General features: G+C 33.7%; 1 protein-coding gene across 1 annotated transcript; it reads right to left on the minus strand.

Moving 5' to 3' along the window:
* Positions 1–806: 806 nt before the first annotated feature.
* Positions 807–16,339, minus strand: LOC132561069 (cytochrome P450 3A24-like). The gene is made up of 14 exons (XM_060225830.1): positions 16,256–16,339; positions 13,212–13,352; positions 11,286–11,338; positions 10,829–10,925; positions 10,100–10,216; positions 8,693–8,781; positions 7,976–8,130; positions 6,930–7,048; positions 6,582–6,660; positions 5,817–5,974; positions 3,439–3,527; positions 2,905–3,042; positions 2,070–2,232; positions 807–881 (listed from the first exon to the last, which is right to left on the minus strand). The coding sequence occupies exons 1-14, from the start codon at positions 16,337–16,339 to the stop codon at positions 807–809; spliced, it is 1,557 nt and encodes a 518-aa protein (XP_060081813.1).
* Between the last annotated feature and the right edge of the window lie 2,693 nt (positions 16,340–19,032).

Below are 19,032 nucleotides of genomic sequence, written 5' to 3' on the forward strand. Positions count from 1 at the left end.
TTAAAATTATGTACTTGACGTTCTTCTGAAAGTATCAGAAACATATAAATTCAGAAACTTATTGAAATATTGGGCCAAGTGTATCTCTTTTTGACATTTTTCCCGATTACTCTAGCTTTTCGACTCGGTCGCCTCAGACGTATCAAAATTTAGGCCAATAGCATCAGTGACGAGCTCTAGAGGGTACAGACTAATAAAATATTTCGCTCCGTTATATCTGATTCTAATTTGTGTTGAAAGATGCAATTCACTTGCGTGATTTTTGAAACAACTCCCGCACCAACATAAATTCATTTACATAAAAGCACCACCTAAACACGGAATGCGTTTCGTTGTTGGATTAACTAACATATGTCAGCGTGATACAAAATATGTATCTAGTATAAGTTGATCCGTTTGATATTTTCAAAATAACATATTGTAAAGCAAACGTTCAACACTATTCTTGTAACAACAATAGATTCTAATACACATACAAGCAAAAACAGCTTTAAAACAATGAAAATGCCGACATGATAACATAATCTTCCTTCAAATACAAGTTCGATGAAACTAAGTCAAAATAACAACTAAAGAAATCTTTGAACAGAGTCTCCCGAAAACGTACAAGGGGAATAAAGTGCTCCGGAAGGGTAAGCGTCTCCTGAAATAATATCACGTTTCCAAACAAACCAGACAAACAGCAAGTGATACGACTCTGACACTCTCACATGTACATCTATCACAATCATCCAGTGTACCTATAATGCTTTCTTATAAAAGTCCTGTCATTCATGCTTATTCAGACTTAAACAGCAGTTACGCTCTCATAACGCCTGCACTCGAAGCCATATTCCACTTTCTGCACGTGCATAACCGCCCTTGTCCAGTTTCAGAGGTACCTAAAATAAAATCGATTTTCAGTTCAACTATGTGATATTTAAGAAACGTGTTCAGATGCGATAATTTATATATGTTATCTCTCAAAAATAAGTAATGAATTTGGCTTCAAGAAGTTTCTCATTCTGACACCGTGTTTATGTTATCATTAAACGATTAAAAATGATGAAACACTTGAGAAATATTACATACGATACATAAATCCAACGGCAATGACAGGATGAGGAAATTTCAGTTTTAATACTAGAAGCATTGCTATGTTATCAGAATTTATTATTCCAGTGTAAAATAACTTAATCTACTTAAGGAGATTGGACACCTAACATTATAACAAACAGTAGATATAATGGAAAACAGTGACAAGTGGAATGCATATTTACAATTCCTCTTTTGTATTTTGTATAAGAATATTATGCCATTTGCGTTAGTAGGTGGTCGAATGGCGTATGAGACTTGGCCGTCTGGGGTTCGGTTTCTGCAACGGACTTGAAAAGGTGAGGGGTCACCTGCTCGACCACGTGGGTTTCCTCGGTACTCCAGTTTCCCCCCATAATAAGACCCCTCACGCTCTTACAAGCGTGCCAATAAGAGCGACTTATGTAATTTGAAATAACTTGTTTCGCACTTGTAAAATAAATCTATATTATATTTATTCTGTTTTGACGTTCTTTACAAGTTTTAAAAATTCGTCTACTACTATTATTGTATCAAGCGCTGTAAACTGATTTAACATGAAGGCTGACGAGATTTTCGCTACATGATATGTTCGAATTCATTCTGTATTGATGTGATACCTGGTTCATATAGTAATGTAGGTATATGTTGTATACTTCATTGCTGAAGTATTTATATTTCTCTATTTTAACACCTTTTTGTGAAAGGAGACAGACGACTCAACATAACACTTTCGTTTCTATGACAAGGACAGACGACACAATTATGTGGCTTTGAATTCATTGAAGTTTTAAGAAAACCACATTAACACTCTAAGTTGAAGATGAAATATTTTTAGAAGAATTCCAGGTTAGTAATATTTTGTATAAACGTAAAATTTCCATCTCACAACATACTAACATAGGCAGATCATTACTCTCTTAAACAATTTTAGTTTCTAACTTTGTCAGGTTATAGTTTAAAACACGAGTTGTCTTCCTTTTATTGTTTCTTATTTGAATGCTGATGATACTCACCACTGTTTCAGGTGCTGTCTGTAGCCGGAAATGCTTCAGGAGATGAACTATAGCCAATTTTATTACAAAAACAGCCAACTTGGAAGCAAAACAATGTCTGGCTCCAGCTCCAAATGGGATATATGAGTATGCAGGTCTACTACCTACTTGTTCTGGAGAAAATCTGTAATAAGATTCAAAGTGAGAGAGAATTTCTTTAACCTGTAACTTAACACTGGATAATATTATATAGTAGTATCCCACTAAACAGGTTATCAACGTTCAACAATAAGGGTAAGCTTAATTTATGTCATATATTCCTATTGAAAAAAAATCTTCCTCTAGTAAGTAGGCTTTTATTTCACATAGCCATTATGCCTGACCAACAACAACACATTGGTGATCCTCGAGAAGTGCTAAACTAAGGTAGATGATAATACTTCACCTCTGTTAAAAATCGGATGATACATGAAATGCTGATAAGATTATTATTATGAGTATATCAAGCGTAGATTCGATCGCCTGTTAACACGGTTTCCTGTTGGGTCCGTCACCTGATGATTTATTCGATCATGTACTCATGGTTGTGACATTATTACCATTAAGATGTCATAATTCCACAATGACAAATTAGCTATTTCTTTTTTATTCCTTGCACAAAAGTGATATTAATGCTTGTATCCACAACATTTACAAACTGCTGAAATATTTTTAAAAAATTATTTCAATAATACAGTATTTTCTAGCTTTGATTTTCACAGAAATACAAATACATTCAGGGTTGGTACTTTTCAATTGTAAACCTACAGAATATTGATACTCATAATCAGACATGACAATAATAACCCCATATTACCTATCTGGATCAAACTTGTGTGGGTCTGTCCAAACGGTGGGATCTCTGTGGAGAGCGAAAATAGGAACGGACACGTCCATATCTTTAGGTATATGTTGACCACACACTGTTACGTCAGCGGACGCACGTCTATTGAATCTATAACAAAATAGAAAAGTCTTGACCTAATGTTTCCACATATAAAGTATTCTTGTTTGGTACATGAACAGACATTTGCAATTTATCTTTTTTTTTCTCAGTGATTTTAATTTTTCACGATTGTTCCAAAACGCTGATACAAAGGAGATGTTTTTTCCTACTTGAGTCATGAGTCATGCTTTCTTTATGAATTTTGTCGTGAAGGAATCTCCTTTTCATTGTTTCATTCCAACCGGGAAGTTTTCGTTCTATCCTTCATTGAACAGGGAAGACAAAACATAAAAATATATACTGTAAAGGTTGTTATTTTCGAAGGCTATTATAAGTTTTATTTAAATTTTCCTCTACACTTTACACGCATGTATTTTTTTGTTATTTCAAATTACATGAACCTACCTGAGCATGGGTGGAAACAACCGGAGCGTCTCGCAAATAACTTTATCCAGGTAAGGTAATTCCATAATACTATCATAACACATATCCACCTGTAAGATAAAAATATCCTACCTTTTGGCATTAAACTTTAAATATTGCAGCAGATGAGATTCCTATCCATTTCTATTTTTTATCACTATATCTCTTTAATGCATGGCTTCAGAAACTTCATTAACTCTCTTTTATAAATGTTAGTGATGATATTAAAGTGTATATATTAGCTATTTTAAAGGTGATAGAACAAGGGCAAGAATTTGTGACATGGCTGCTATGAGAGTACTGTTTGTAGAATTACACAAGCTTTATAGTAACATAACACATTTCAATAAATATTCATACACAATTATCAGACGTTCACTGACTCCACTGTTATATAACCTATTGTTTCTGGTGTATCAGACGTTCACTGATTCCACTGTTATATAACCTACTGTTTCTAGTGTATCAGACGTTCACGGACTCCACTGTTCAGACGTTCATTGACTCCACTGTTATATAACCTGCTGTTTCTAGACGTTCACCGACTCCACTGTTATATAACCTACTGTTTCTGGTGTATCAGACTGTTATATCACTGACTCACTGTTATATAACCTACTGTTTCTGGTGTATCAGACGTTCACTGACTCCACTGTTATATAACCTACTGTTTCTGGTGTATCAGACGTTCACTGACTCCACTGTTATATAACCTACTGTTTCTAGTGTATCAGACGTTCACTGACTCCACTGTTATATAACCTACTGTTTCTGGTGTATCAGACGTTCACTGACTCCACTGTTATATAACCTACTGTTTCTAGTGTATCAGACGTTCACTGACTCCACTGTAATATAACTTACTGTTTCTAGTGTATCAGACGTTCATTGACTCCACTGTTATATAACCTACTGTTTCTGGTGTATCAGACGTTCACTGACTCCACTGTTATATAACCTACTGTTTCTGGTGTATCAGACGTTCATTGACTCCACTGTTATATAACCTACTGTTTCTAGTGTATCAGACATTCACTAACTCCACTGTTATATAACCTACTGGTTCTAGTGTATCAGACGTTCACTGACTCCACTGTTATGTTATATAACCTACTGTTTCTAGTGTATCAGACGTTCACTGACTCCACTGTTATATAACCTACTGTTTCTGGTGTATCAGACGTTCACTGTCTCCACTGTTATATAACCTACTGTTTCTGGTGTATCAGACGTTCACTGACTCCACTGTTATATAACCTACTGTTTCTGGTGTATCAGACGTTCATTGACTCCACTGTTATATAACCTACTGTTTCTGGTGTATCAGACATTCACTGTCTCCACTGTTATACAACTTAATGTTTCTAGACGTTCACTGACTCCACTGTTATATAACCTACTGTTTCTGGTGTATCAGACGTTCACTGACTCCACTGTTATATAACCTACTGTTTCTGGTGTATCAGACGTTCACTGACTCCACTGTTATATAACCTACTGTTTCTGGTGTATCAGACGTTCACTGACTCCACTGTTATATAACCTACTGTTTCTGGTGTATCAGACGTTCACTGACTCCACTGTTATATAACCTACTGTTTCTGGTGTATCAGACATTCACTGTCTCCACTGTTATATAACCTACTGTTTCTAGTGTATCAGACGTTCACTGACTCCACTGTTATATAACCTACTGTTTCTAGTGTATCAGACGTTCACTGACTCCACTGTTATATAACCTACTGTTTCTGGTGTATCAGACGTTCACTGACTCCACTGTTATATAACCTACTGTTTCTGGTGTATCAGACGTTCACTGACTCCACTGTTATATAACCTACTGTTTCTAGTGTATCAGACGTTCACTGACTCCACTGTTATATAACTTACTGTATCAGACGTTCACTGACTCCACTGTTATATAACCTACTGTTTCTGGTGTATCAGACGTTCATTGACTCCACTGTTATATAACCTACTGTTTCTGGTGTATCAGACATTCACTGTCTCCACTGTTATATAACCTACTGTTTCTAGTGTATCAGACGTTCATTGACTCCACTGTTATATAACCTACTGTTTCTGGTGTATCAGACGTTCACTGACTCCACTGTTATATAACCTACTGTTTCTGGTGTATCAGACGTTCACTGACTCCACTGTTATATAACTTACTGTATCAGACGTTCACTGACTCCACTGTTATATAACCTACTGTTTCTAGTGTATCAGACGTTCACTGACTCCACTGTTATATAACCTACTGTTTCTGGTGTATCAGACGTTCACTGACTCCACTGTAATATAACTTACTGTTTCTAGTGTATCAGACGTTCACTAACTTTAGTAAGACAACCTACCGTTTTAATATTTTTGTTTATCTCGTGAATCAGACGTTCCTGACAGTCGATGTTAGTCGCCAAATTGTAAGCCACGAAAGATAGAGCATTCGCTGTAGTGTCGTATCCAGCCATGATAAAGAAAATGATGTTAGCTGTGATTTCCTCTTCTGTAAGACCTTTGCAACAGAATGGTTTTTTTTAAATGGCCAAATTATGTATGTGTTACAATCTCTATACGATACTTGAGTCAAGATTTGAGCTAAATGTTTGGATATATACATATCAATAATACAAAAAACAATAATGTAAATGATATATAAGAAATGCGATTGTTTCAAGTTATGAAATGGCGAATAATATCGAGATATGACAACATAGTCAACAACATGGAATACGGATATTAGCTTATTTTCCATTTATTTCGTCGGTACTCTTAATCAACGATTAATAATGTTCACGATTTGTATCTACAAGTATAAGCTTATCTACATACACATTGATCCACGAAAACAAATCCATGAAATCCAGCTAGACGAAAATACGTTTAAAATGTTTGAGTATTTATCAATGTATAGCCAAATTGGTGAAGCAGGACTGTTATGCTCATAATCATAGCGGTCCAGCGCCGCCACAAATATTTCATCTGATTATCGATAAATAAACACCTTTAAGGGGAAGTTTAGAGCTAAATACCGTAAGATGAAATTTATACATTTGAAAGTTTAATCTAGGGCAGTCGTTAATCTGTAAAAATATTAATGACTAAATTAACATTTGTCTTACTTCTTTCTTCCTTATCGGCTAAATTATTGTTGTCGTTCTCACTTCTTTCTGTCATAAACTTTAAAAGATTTGCCTGAATCTGAAAATGAGAGATAAACAGATATGTGAGAAAGAAACAATAGTTTTATTTTATTTCAGATATATTCCTCGTTCCATAATTGTTTCTTATCTTGTATAGATTTTTCAATTAATGCTTTCTACTTATAAATAACATTATAATATAATACTGACTTTTGACGGTTAGAAAACGTTAGGCAAGACGGAGACGGAAATCCTGTACCAAACCAACCAATCAACCATTTACTTACTGACGAATCTGATTGGTTCATTCTTATTGTTGACACTTACCGGCGATTCCGATTGGTGCATTCTCTCTCTGGTGATTTGCATGAAAAAATCGACGATGTTCGTACAACATGGTGATACTTTAAAATACTTTAGAACCTTTCTCATCGGTGGACACAATGCTGTTGGTATTTAAGAAAAACAGAAGTATAAGGATATCTAGCATAACGTTGTAAGTAGAGCTGTTTGAGCTTATGTCGATCAGTTATTGCATTAACTTCCATTTTAATTGCATTTTTTTTTTTATAAAAATGTGAATAAACTTCATTTAAACTCATCAAAAATCTAGGACGAATTCCACATCCTATATAAATTTAAGATAAATGAACGAGAATGTTTGTTAAATAAGTCAAAATCGCACATCCCCGCATGATTGTCATAAATACATTGTAAAACTAAAACATAATAAATGAATAAGCAGGTAGTCTTACAGATAATTTGGTTATCACATGATTAAAGTGTATCTATTCTATAATTTTCTATTACACATAACATTAGCACGCCGTCAGTCTCTCCTATCACACGACAGGAATGCAGAGTACATAACAAGCCAATATATTGGATCCTATCAACAAGAATGCTTTTCAATTTGAAAGGAGGTTGTTTGATGCGTGACGCTTTCGTGTCGTCAGATCACTTGAGGTAAAGAACACAACTTTATTTTTTGTTTCACTGATTAATGTTTAAGGATATTCATGAAAATTGTATGTACTACTTCCCCAAAGAATGTCATTCCTAGCTAGCATTCTCGTTACATTACTACAATGATATAAAGTTTTGTTCAATGCAATTAAAAGTTACTGGATATCGGTATATTTCGCTTCTGGTTATTTTCGCCTTTCTTCCTACACGAATTCACCTATATTCATTTCGTCCTCTGAGTATCATATGAAAAGTAACAAATATTCACCCCAATTTTGAATTCGCTTTCCCTGTTCATACACGAAAACGGCGAAAATTAATCGAGGGCAAAACATCCCTGATATACAGTAACACGTTGTGATAAGGGAATATATACCATAAGTAATTTACTGATATTGAATACACACCGCAGATCCCACCAAGCTTAATTGAACCTTCCGTTCCTGCTTTCCATGCACTCTGAGCTTGCTTTATTAACATATTTTCGGGATCTTTTGCCGAGTTGACCGTCTGACCAAAAATACACTTCATCAATATGTCCATAGATAAGTGACTGCAATGGCTGAAATTGAACATACTCACTGAAATACTGCATTTTTCATAGTGGTTAAAAGTAAATATAAATTGATGTTAAAAAGGAAAACCCAAACAAAACTGACCATGAGACAAAACATTTTATCCTCTTGCTGTAACCATTTTTAAAATAAAATTTCCTTTCAGATCCAATACTTTATGAGAACAGTGATTAAAGTTTATAGAAAAGAAATTATCAAACATTTGCAAGAAAAACTTGGAATATTGTTAAGACTTCACAGAGCTGAACAGAAATTCTGTTAGGTGACCGGAAGTTATGAAATTGTTGGGATTTTACTGTGAAGAAGACTGAGTAGGAAAAATATGATTGAAAGCAATTGTTGTAGTATATCATTGGCATGGTTTATCTACATTGGTTGTCAGGAGTTTTACCGATTAAGGTATCTGTAAACTAATTGATAATAATCCAAAAGTATAAACAAGCTGCTTTTTCACTACTAACTTTTTTGCTGAAGATTTAATTAATTCTTTATTACATAACAATAAAATTGGAATCGTATTTCCATAACAATATCTCGGAAACTACATACGTGGTGAAGTCGAAACTCTTCCCTTTTTCAGAAGAGACCTTTATATTTTCAACCATAGTATCCAAACAGTCAGTCAACGTGGGACATATCTGTCAAAATAAGATGTTGTTTAAACAGTTAAATAGTTGAAACAAGACCCATTCAGTTACCTGGTAAGCTTTCAAAATTAATATATACTTACCTTTTATGAAGTTTTACTGTCGTCAAAGAGATCTCATTAATTTGCCTATAGGTTCCTGTAGGATCTGTGTTGTATACCTTATTCTCCTTTGAAAGCATGACATTACATACATGGATTGACTAAGATTTGCATTACGGGTGTTATCGATGAAGCAGAGACGCTTACTTTTCCGGAACGCATGATCTTATTCTCCTTATGCTATTACAGGAGTTTTTGTTCATATTTTGCCTGCTCACATCATGACATATTGATGTTGTTTTGATAAACGATCTTTTCTTTTGCGTCATTAAACACGGTAGATATATGTTGGGGCTGTTTAGTGAAAATGAAACATAACTTTACGATGTCACATTGAAAGTAAACATGATGTTACTGAATATGTTTTTTAAAAAAGCAAGAAAACACCAACATATAAACACACCCATAGTTTATTATGATTATCAAACAATAAAACACAGCAAAGATCGTATCGTAGCATACATGATACCTGCTAGAAATACAGTCTGATATATAATTACGATCAATTGTGACGTCAAAGAAATGTGTTTCAATTTTGTTGCCAGAGTTTCATCCCTTTCCTTCGGTAAAATCGATAATTCAAAGAGATGTCATCATGTATTTTATTATTTGTAAACACAGAAAAAACAATGCAGACAATATCAATAATCCATTACTGCATTACTTACTTACTCCATTATTAACAATACCCATCGTAACCATTTGGCCTTCAAAATTACCGATGATGAAAACGGTATGTGGATTTTGTCTTTCTTGTTTAAAATAATGTAATTTCATGGGGTTCGATTTTCGAGGTTTTTCAAAAAATCCATTTCGGTGGTTTCATGAAAAGATATCGCTGAATATATCTACCTATTCTTATTTCAACGCTGTGTGAAAAAATGTATTAAGACCGCCTAAGGAAAATGAAAAAAAAAACAAAAAAAAAAAAAAAAAACAAAAAACAAAAAAACACAAAAATTACAATTTTCCTGTTAACCACAGACAAAACTATATGGAATATTAAAACAAGATTGCCTTTGCTTAATAAAATGTCCATTTTACTGCTGTTCACTTACAGCCATCCTCTTTAGTAATTACTCTAACTATGCCCTACTATGAAAATTTGTTGTCAGTATTAAAATGAAAGGTGAACAAAACACGTCATCATGGGAATGCTTTGTGTTTATACAAAGCGACAGGAAGAATACCTGGATTGTACTGCTTACCTGTTCTAGTCTATCCTTAGTAAACACGGGAACCAGTTTGTTCTTGAGAAATTTCCAGTGCGTGTCATCCGCAAGGGCAACAGCACATCCGAGAACCCCACACATATCAAAAGCAGACTGCAGAGACAAAAGATTGATTAAATGATACCCTTATTTATGAAAACTTTCCTGTTTAGATAATACTACTGATTACAAAATGTTACCCATCAATTTTCCTTTCTGGTAAAATAAATGATGTCTATTTCACACTTTTTACTTCATGCTTTTCTTAGTATTAATTAGACATATATCCATTGATGACATTACGGTTCAATAATCATTTCATTACCATTGTCACTTGTATCTAGGACCATATAACTCACAGCTACTTGTCCAATTAGTCACACTGACAAATGTACGACGATATAACAATATAGTGATACGCGTATCATTCACAGCCAACACAAAGGATAATACCGTTACAGCTGGTGTTTTCGCAGTTTTCAAATTTCCCAATTATGTAATAAAACGGTCGAGTTATACTTAATGAATTATTTTTTCGATCTGGATATTAAAGAACATCATATACACTTGTGTCTCATTACTTCACATAATACATTTTCATGGTCATTTTAATACACTGCGAAAATACCATCCCTGCGAAAATAACATGCCATACGATAAATTTGCGAAGTAGAGCCTGTCAACACACAGAGTAGTCGATGCTAAAAGTGTGTAAACGAAACGTACTGCTCTGTTGATGAAAACATCAGATCTATTGATGCAGATTTCCTTGATCATGTCATGGTCGGCTACTAACATAGCCGGGTTGTGTCCGTGGTAAATTCTGTAAATCAATGGAAATTTGAACTTGTATAAGACAATGTTTACATATACTCTTACAGGATTGGTGTACTTAACTTTTTTCTGAATAGAAGTGATAGAAATTATGGAGATACTCTTAAACAGAAAATAAAAACAAAACTTTTAAGATGATTGACTTGTCCTATACATTTAGTATACTATTATCATTAAAAAGAAACCAATATTATTTAAATAATTAGACATATATCGAAATTGTAAATAAACAAAATAATAAATATCATCTTGATCACAAACGACATATAACGAGAAACCTGTAAAAGTTAAGTTATTAATGTTATTTTGATATACATTTATGTATTTTTTATTGTTCCACATAACTCACCCGATAACTTTTCCATATGTCGAAACTAGCTGCAAATCGGTCCAAGCCAAACCCTAAAAATATTAAATATAAGACATTTAACATTGTTTTATTTGTCGTTTTGGTCAAGTTTTGTTCAAAACGGCAGAAAAAAACTTTTTAGACAAAATGGTGAGCATTTCCTTTCAAAATATTTCTAATAAGGAAACAATTACTTTTCTCGAACGTAGATGCCCTACCAAGAAAAAACGCAACAGTGAACCCCAACCAGGAAGTAACACCAAAAGTTGAAAGAACTAATTTAAGTACTGACGACGGATTGTCGTCTTTAATGACCCCCGTCAAACGACCTCTGTCTTCTCAAAGAATAACGTTACATTTCGTGCTGATGTATCTGGGTCATTTCCATGGATATTTCTTTAAATGGCATGGTGTGTTTTGTTCATTCTTTTTTCAAAATCATTTTAGAGGTCACCTTCAGATAAAAATACAAGATGGCATTTTTTGTACGAACGTCTCCTAAAGTCTAAACATATTTTATCAAAATGATCTGTCGCGAAGAAAATAACCAGCATTCCTGCGTTACATATCGTGTTATGTTTCTTCATTTTCAATTTCACAGCGGTGGCGTCGTATTTCAGGGGAGACCTTGTCCTTTCATACTAGCATTCCACTCTAGCCGCCTTGCTTTGTCAGCTTGATGTATACATCTGGCTTAGGTGTAATTATCCATTTTAGAAGCATAACACATTAAACAGTTAAATCATGTAGTCCTCATAGACGCTGACAAGGATGTTGAAGCATATGCCAATAGAATATCTTCGTGCTATGTGCGGCGACAAAAATGTGATGAATAGTCAGCTTTCATAACCTAATTTTCTTTTATTCAATAACACATATTATGTAGCAAATGTGATCAATCATATCCGACAGAGGGAGATCTGTAAAACTGATAAGCTTGTCATAGGTAAATTGATACTTTGTGACATATATAAATGTAAATACAAAATAATTTATCATTTGTATATAGTCAATTACTTTCAGCATTTTACAGAGAATGAAAGCGGAAATTAAAGAATAAATCAATTTGAAATTTAATATACAATGTCGATCTGCTTCCTTGTTGTTAAAACTAACTACAAGTAAGGACATTTAACACTACACCATAATAATCGCGCTATCATTCACACCACAATTTTCACATTACGAAATAAAAGATAAAAGAGAAGAGTGAGCAGCACCTTTAAATACAGCTATAGTAGAGCCAAATAATGAAGTGAACTGTACACACAGCTGTTTCGTCCTTCTATAACTCGTCAGTGATGCTAAAGACTTAAAGTTTGAAGTGTAATAGGCGACTGAGGAAAATCCAAAGTGTTTGAAATAAAAGCCTAGATAGGGAGGTACACCAGCCCTATTATTTTCATGTATCAGATGATTTAAGAATAATATCAAATACATGTTTATATTCTGAACCATGTCAAAGTTCGAAGGTATTCAAAGGTGGCATGCAGAGGTTACGACAAAGCTCTGTACGAAACATTACCCCCTTTTTAATCATTTGTAACAGAATAGTGAAAATTCCTGTTGAATCGATCCCGGGTCTCCGTCATGATAATCCACGGGTCTACCTATTGAGCCAAAGAAGCATGTTCCATCAATTGAGTGATACAGGCCGTATTTAACAATATTCACGACAGGACTACGGTATCATATTATTATCAAACCTAGGACATATATAAGGATCAACGTTTTATCATTTAAATTTATTTAAAGTATTTTTTCAACGGGATGATGCTGTTGTTAGCAAAGGCTTTGATAATTGTATTAATGCATTAACTTCAACAAGACAGAAAAAGAGTGATTACGATTTTACAAATGTACCAGAAAGAAAAAGTCAGTAAGTTGATATGAAATTGAGGTTGTAGTATGAAATTAAACACTTACGTCTTTCTTATAACAAGGTAAAATACCAAATATAAACTTTGGTTTTGGCCCTGGAATTCCAAGCTTTGAGAACAAATTGTGCTTCCATTTGCTGTACCTGTAACAATATATGAGTAAACCAATTAAAATGTCAACTTCGTACTAAAAGAATTTCAAAAATTATAAAAACTAGAAAAAAATATTTAAAACCATTGGGATTTTTTTATGTCAAATATCAATAAATGTCAGATAATATAGAAATAATCCAAGTTTTAACCAATCTAACGGTGAAATGTGATGCGTAACCCTTTCCTGAAAGCTGCTCGACGTGTAACTGAAACCAGTTGTTTGTTGGTTCACAACCAGTTATTTGATGGCTAACTGAAAAACAGATGTTTTACGGCTACCTGCAACTAAATATGTGAGCCTACACAAACGAGCTCTTTAACCGCTTACAGAAACCAGGCCTCAATTGCTCGAAAGCCAATGTCGAGTAAAAATTTCAAATTACTGCCACTGAAAGAACGAGAACATTAAATGCAAAATATATCCATCTGGTCTGTCTCAACAAAAACTTCTACTGTGAAATGTTAAAGAGTGTTTCTATTTTCCTTTAATTCACGTTTAAAACAAATCACTGAGAACTGGTTATCTCTAACAATTTGACAACTAACTAAAACTAGCTGTTATATTGGTAACTGAATCGATCTTTTTGACGTCTTACTGAAATCAGCTGTTTGACAGCTAACTGAAACCGACTGCTGACGTCTAAATGAACTAGTTAATTGACGCCTTACAAAATATATACACATATATGCGTGTTAATGTTCATCTACACTTCGCTGAAAGGTTGTAAATATCAGTAGAAACAGTAGACTGTGAAACCATTCAAAGAAAAAGTCAGAAAAATGTACTGCAGTGTCAAGGATTGTGTTCTTTAGTCTTCTGTCTGATCTGTTGTATCTGTTACAAGTGTTAAAGAATGTAGTCTTCCCCTCTCGTACCACATTTTACACCTATATTTTCCTGTTTTGTGTCAATGGAATGTTGTTCATATTTATTGTTAAGAATAAAATCCGCCTGAGCTCCTAATAAAAAAAACACAAAGTGAAAACTTAATTCTCTAAGTTACGGAACCCTGTTGTTTGAATGTACATCAATAGTGGAGTTCATCTCGGTCTCTAATAGTGAGATACATTGAAACCGTGAGGTTCATACTTTTCATACCATAACATGACACCTCTTTCAGTCACGGTATTCTGACGGTCGTGTTACCAAAGGTGCGGAAGGCACAATATACAATGAATATTATCAAGTAAGGAGACTTCCACTGACTAAACTGAATGCTGTTGAAACATTATATATGTCCTCTGTATAAAACTTGTGCGGTATCTTCTTTCTATTGTCTCAAAATTCTTCAGGATAATGTTTGTTATTTTGTTTTCCCAGGTCTCAAAGTGGGAACGGTCAATTTTTTTCTATATTTTTCTCTGTTGTGGAATTATTTTTAACGCTTGAATTATCATTAGTATTGAAATAGCGGCATTAATAAGCAACACATATTCGAGCGGTAGTTCGACAACATGGTCAATGGAGGACACTTCCCTATCATCATATATTTGTTTAACATCTTTTATAAGTAAATATCATTTTATTTGAAATCAATGGAAATTAAATATACAGGGGAAAATGTAACACGAAATCAAACAAACTTAAAATTTAAGTATTCCTACTTAACAAACAAATATCGACTGTAAAGAACTTTGTAAATATCAGTTAAATATTAATTAGCCTGTTATCGGTATCTTTTCTAAAGTTACGAAATCGGATATTTGAAAAAAACAGCCTTATAAAGACTTTATCCAACAGCTGCCAGGTAAGGTCACTATATAATTTACGGTAATGACTTGGTCACGTTACCTATTGTAGAATAGGTACTACCTGGGGTAACAAACGTTTTATATCAAGCTGTTATGTATTTACCATGACCCCTTACTATTAACCTTTGATGTAAGAAATGAACGTAAAAACGAACTGTGTGATATTGTATATGAAGTGGCTGTAAAATAAACAATAAAGTCTTTTATCCATTGTTGACTTAAAAACGTAGTATATTTTAGATGGCGGCGATAGCATCTATATAGTTTCCACAGAAAAAAGGCATCCATGAATATTTCATTTCATGGTCTGCCTTCGTAGGGCTATATTTCAGGGTATGGTCATGTTTCCGTCAATACATAAAAAAAACTACAAGTAAAGCACATTCACCGAGACCAGGAACATGCTGGTGCGCGGACTGATAACTTATAGGGAGCGAGTTTAGTCGACATCACATTTGCTTGATGCTAATAAGAGAACGATGAGTCTGGACACTTGTTCAGTTAACGTAATCTAGAAATTTTATTTTTATGGATTGACAAACAATATATGTGTGGCTTATTTGTGTTTTGACAAAATAAATGGAAATTTTACCCCACTTGCTATGTTAGCATATCTTATTTGAATATTCAAGTGGTTGTTAAGAAAATAACTTTCTACCAAAACGGTGTCGACTGTAAGCATGATAAAACTTCTAGTACCAGATTTTGAGAGATTAAGTGTTCGAAAGAGTTGAACTAAATTTTTATGAGTAGAAGCTACGACCTGTGCGATACGCAGATCAACCTTTGTTCGTATACAGATAACTTTTGATTAGTTTCTTATTGACATTCGTACCTCGGTTATCAATTCCATGAGATAGTTTCATTGGATTTGACATTAGAAAGATTAGGCATCAGTTATGTTGAAGACGCTTACTCTTCAGTAACACCTGATATGTTTTCCATTTTTGCAAATGATGTCATCAAAAATATTTTAATTAGTAATTTTCCATTTTCATCGACTTCTAATTTGAATTTCGATTTTGTTTACGCTTAAGTAATTCATTCTCATGCGTTCCTATTTACTTATTTATTCCATTAATCAATCTTTAATGATAATACGAAATAGCATATAGGTCTTATCAACAGATAAGACAAGTAGGGAAGGTAAGGTCATGATGTCGAGAGTCTTTGAGCAATCTATACCTTGTTAAATACAGTATCGAAGCTGGTGCGGTAAGACAAATGTATATGCATCGAATAGGGAAGACATTCTGACGGAAGTGTCATTGTGGCGGTTTTTGGCAATCCCACTAAGGCTAACTGATATATTATTTAGAAATTTCTCCTTGATTTGTCAGATGGCAACTACAGTTTACTAAATTATATTTCTAATGAAGTATTTTTTGTCATAAAGTAATGTGATTGTCTCGTGACTCTGTATAATAAGATAAATTAAAATGTCAGAAGTTGGCGTTCATGTTCATTCACTACTAATGATGCACCAGGAATCCTGTGGCGACAGTTATGCTTATAATTCACTACAAATAAAATGTAATCAAATAAAATGTTAAAACACTACAACCCCCCAAAAAGGATTTTTTTTTAAATTGTAAATCTGAAAATCCTAAGACTACGATGTCTATGGTTACAATGCTTTGTTGATCGTCGTGGGAATTTTGACATCCAAAACAGTTTTATTGTGATTTATACAACGTAATCCTCGCGGACATTTACCTATTCGTAAACCGAAATTCAACATTTAAAATAATCACGATAGTGTTAACGTGATATCAAATCATTACACCTTTCAACGGTAGCTGATTAAAATCTTGGTAAAATACCTTAGTCGGGAAAGCATAGGAGGCACATTCATTACTATAATAACGCAATATGTGAAATTCTCTTTCGCATCAACAACATGCAGTTAACGAAGAAACTACTTTCTGATGACCTCCATGACCATTGACGATATTGATATAATCGTTACTGGCATGTGTGAACGACATTGAACAAATCAGTATTGAATGTCTTTCTCGAATTCGTTTTATCTAACTATTAACTCTATGTGTGTACAGAAGTGCGGCGTTAGATATCAAGCTACGGTTCAATCAATCATCCAGCAGAATACCTCTGTTACAATTATCGTACCATAATACACGGTAATGATACAAAAGTTTTTTTAAAATTTTTCAGATCTAACCTTTCAGTCAGTAAGAATTCCAGTTTCCAATGCTGTCAATGTCTAATTTTTGGCATATTTCTCGGTAGGTGATTGGATGACCCAGAACGTGCGATCAATGCCCAAGGCAATGGCTAAAAATGTTTTTGTTAGAACTTTGTGCATTTGTAACATTTAACTTATTTGTAAATCACTTGTCTAATAATTATGTAATTTTCTGCAAATTTTGCGTTCAAAATACGTCGCGAACGATTACAGTATAGCATGTTAGGACCTGTACCACTGAATTTGTGGAAATAGCGAAAATCAGTTGCCGCGAAAAAAAATCAAGAAAAAGAAAAACATTCTGTAAAAAACTGATTTTTTGCCACTCTGATAAAGCTTGTCAACTTATGGTATATTGGAGATTTATTAATGGCCATGTCACAGATCATTTAACATACGCTATTCAGTAAAAATAAATTGTGTTACGTGTTTTAATTATCACGTGACTTAATAATTGCATTGAGATAAAAATTACACAAAAGTGAAAAACACGTTTCAACAGTAGGGACACACAAATAAATAGCACCTTAAACTGTTAGACACAATAGAAATAGTCTCTTTAAATACAAACTCGGAATTAGATTGAGTATCTAAATAATTAAACTGTTTTTAAAACTCTTCTGTGATGTTAAGGACTTTTAACTGTGAATACCTCGGAAACGATAGCGGAAAATAAAGAAATAAAAGTCATAATGTCATGAATACACGGGCCGAAATAAAAATTAAAAATGTCATGTATACAAACTGGCTGAAGTAAAAGTCATAATGTCATGTATACAAACTGGCTGAAGTAAAAGTCATAATGTCATGTATACAAACTGGCTGAAGTAAAATTAAAAATGTCATGTATACAAACTGGCTGAAGTAAAAGTCATAATGTCATGTATACAAACTGGCTGAAGTAAAATTCATAATGTCATGTATACAAACTGGCTGAAGTAAAATTCATAATGTCATGTATACAAACTGGCTGAAGTAAAATTAAAAATGTCATGTATACAAACTGGCTGAAGTAAAAGTCATAATGTATACAAACTGGCTGAAGTAAAATTCATAATGTCTGAAGTAAAATTAAAAATGTCATGTATACAAACTGGCTGAAGTAAAATTCATAATGTCATGTATACAAACTGGCTGAAGTAAAATTCATAATGTCATGTATACAAACTGGCTGAAGTAAAAGTCATAATGTCATGTATACAAACTGGCTGAAGTAAAAGTCATAATGTCATGTATACAAACTGGCTGAAGTAAAAGTCATAATGTCATGAATACAAACTGGCTGAAGTAAAAGTCATAATGTCATGTATATAAACTGGCTGAAGTAAAAGTCATAATGTCATGAATACGGTAGTCCGTGACTAATATTAAGAAAACTGTTTTCATACTATTTCAATGTTTATCGCACCGACGCTTAATGTACAAGGATAATTAATCTGTATTTGTTTCATACCTTGGTAGTTTAGTAACATCAATATAATGCAGACAGGAGATATCCTGGTTACTGGAAAACAACATGTAAAGGCGAGGGTTCTTTCAGGATATGAGACATACTTTAGTCACGTAACCTTCTACATATACATACGAATACATAAACAATTTTAGCGTCATTATTGTATATATATGCTATGTGTATTATTAACCAGTTGTGAAATTAACACCTGTGTAACCAAGAAGTAATTTACATTGGAGAGCAGTTGACACTAAAATCCGAACTCGTGTAAATCGTTGTTTTATGATGTGAACATCATTTACA

This window comes from Ylistrum balloti, unplaced genomic scaffold (genome assembly GCF_031769215.1).
Source record: "Ylistrum balloti isolate Yb309-2 unplaced genomic scaffold, AGI_CSIRO_Ybal_v1 Utg369568, whole genome shotgun sequence".
Lineage (NCBI taxonomy): Eukaryota > Metazoa > Mollusca > Bivalvia > Pectinida > Pectinidae > Ylistrum > Ylistrum balloti.

Excerpts from the sequence above, each read along its gene's own strand:
- LOC132561069 (XM_060225830.1), bottom strand. The coding sequence starts at position 16,339 with ATGACACTTCCGTCAGAATGTCTTCCCTATTCGATGCATATACATTTG. Across the intron at positions 13,353-16,255 it reads TCGATACTGTATTTAACAAG|TACGAAGTTGACATTTTAAT; the intron begins GTATAGATTGCT and ends AAATTCTTTTAG. Across the intron at positions 2,233-2,904 it reads CACAAGTTTGATCCAGATAG|ATTTTCTCCAGAACAAGTAG; the intron begins GTAATATGGGGT and ends ATCTTATTACAG.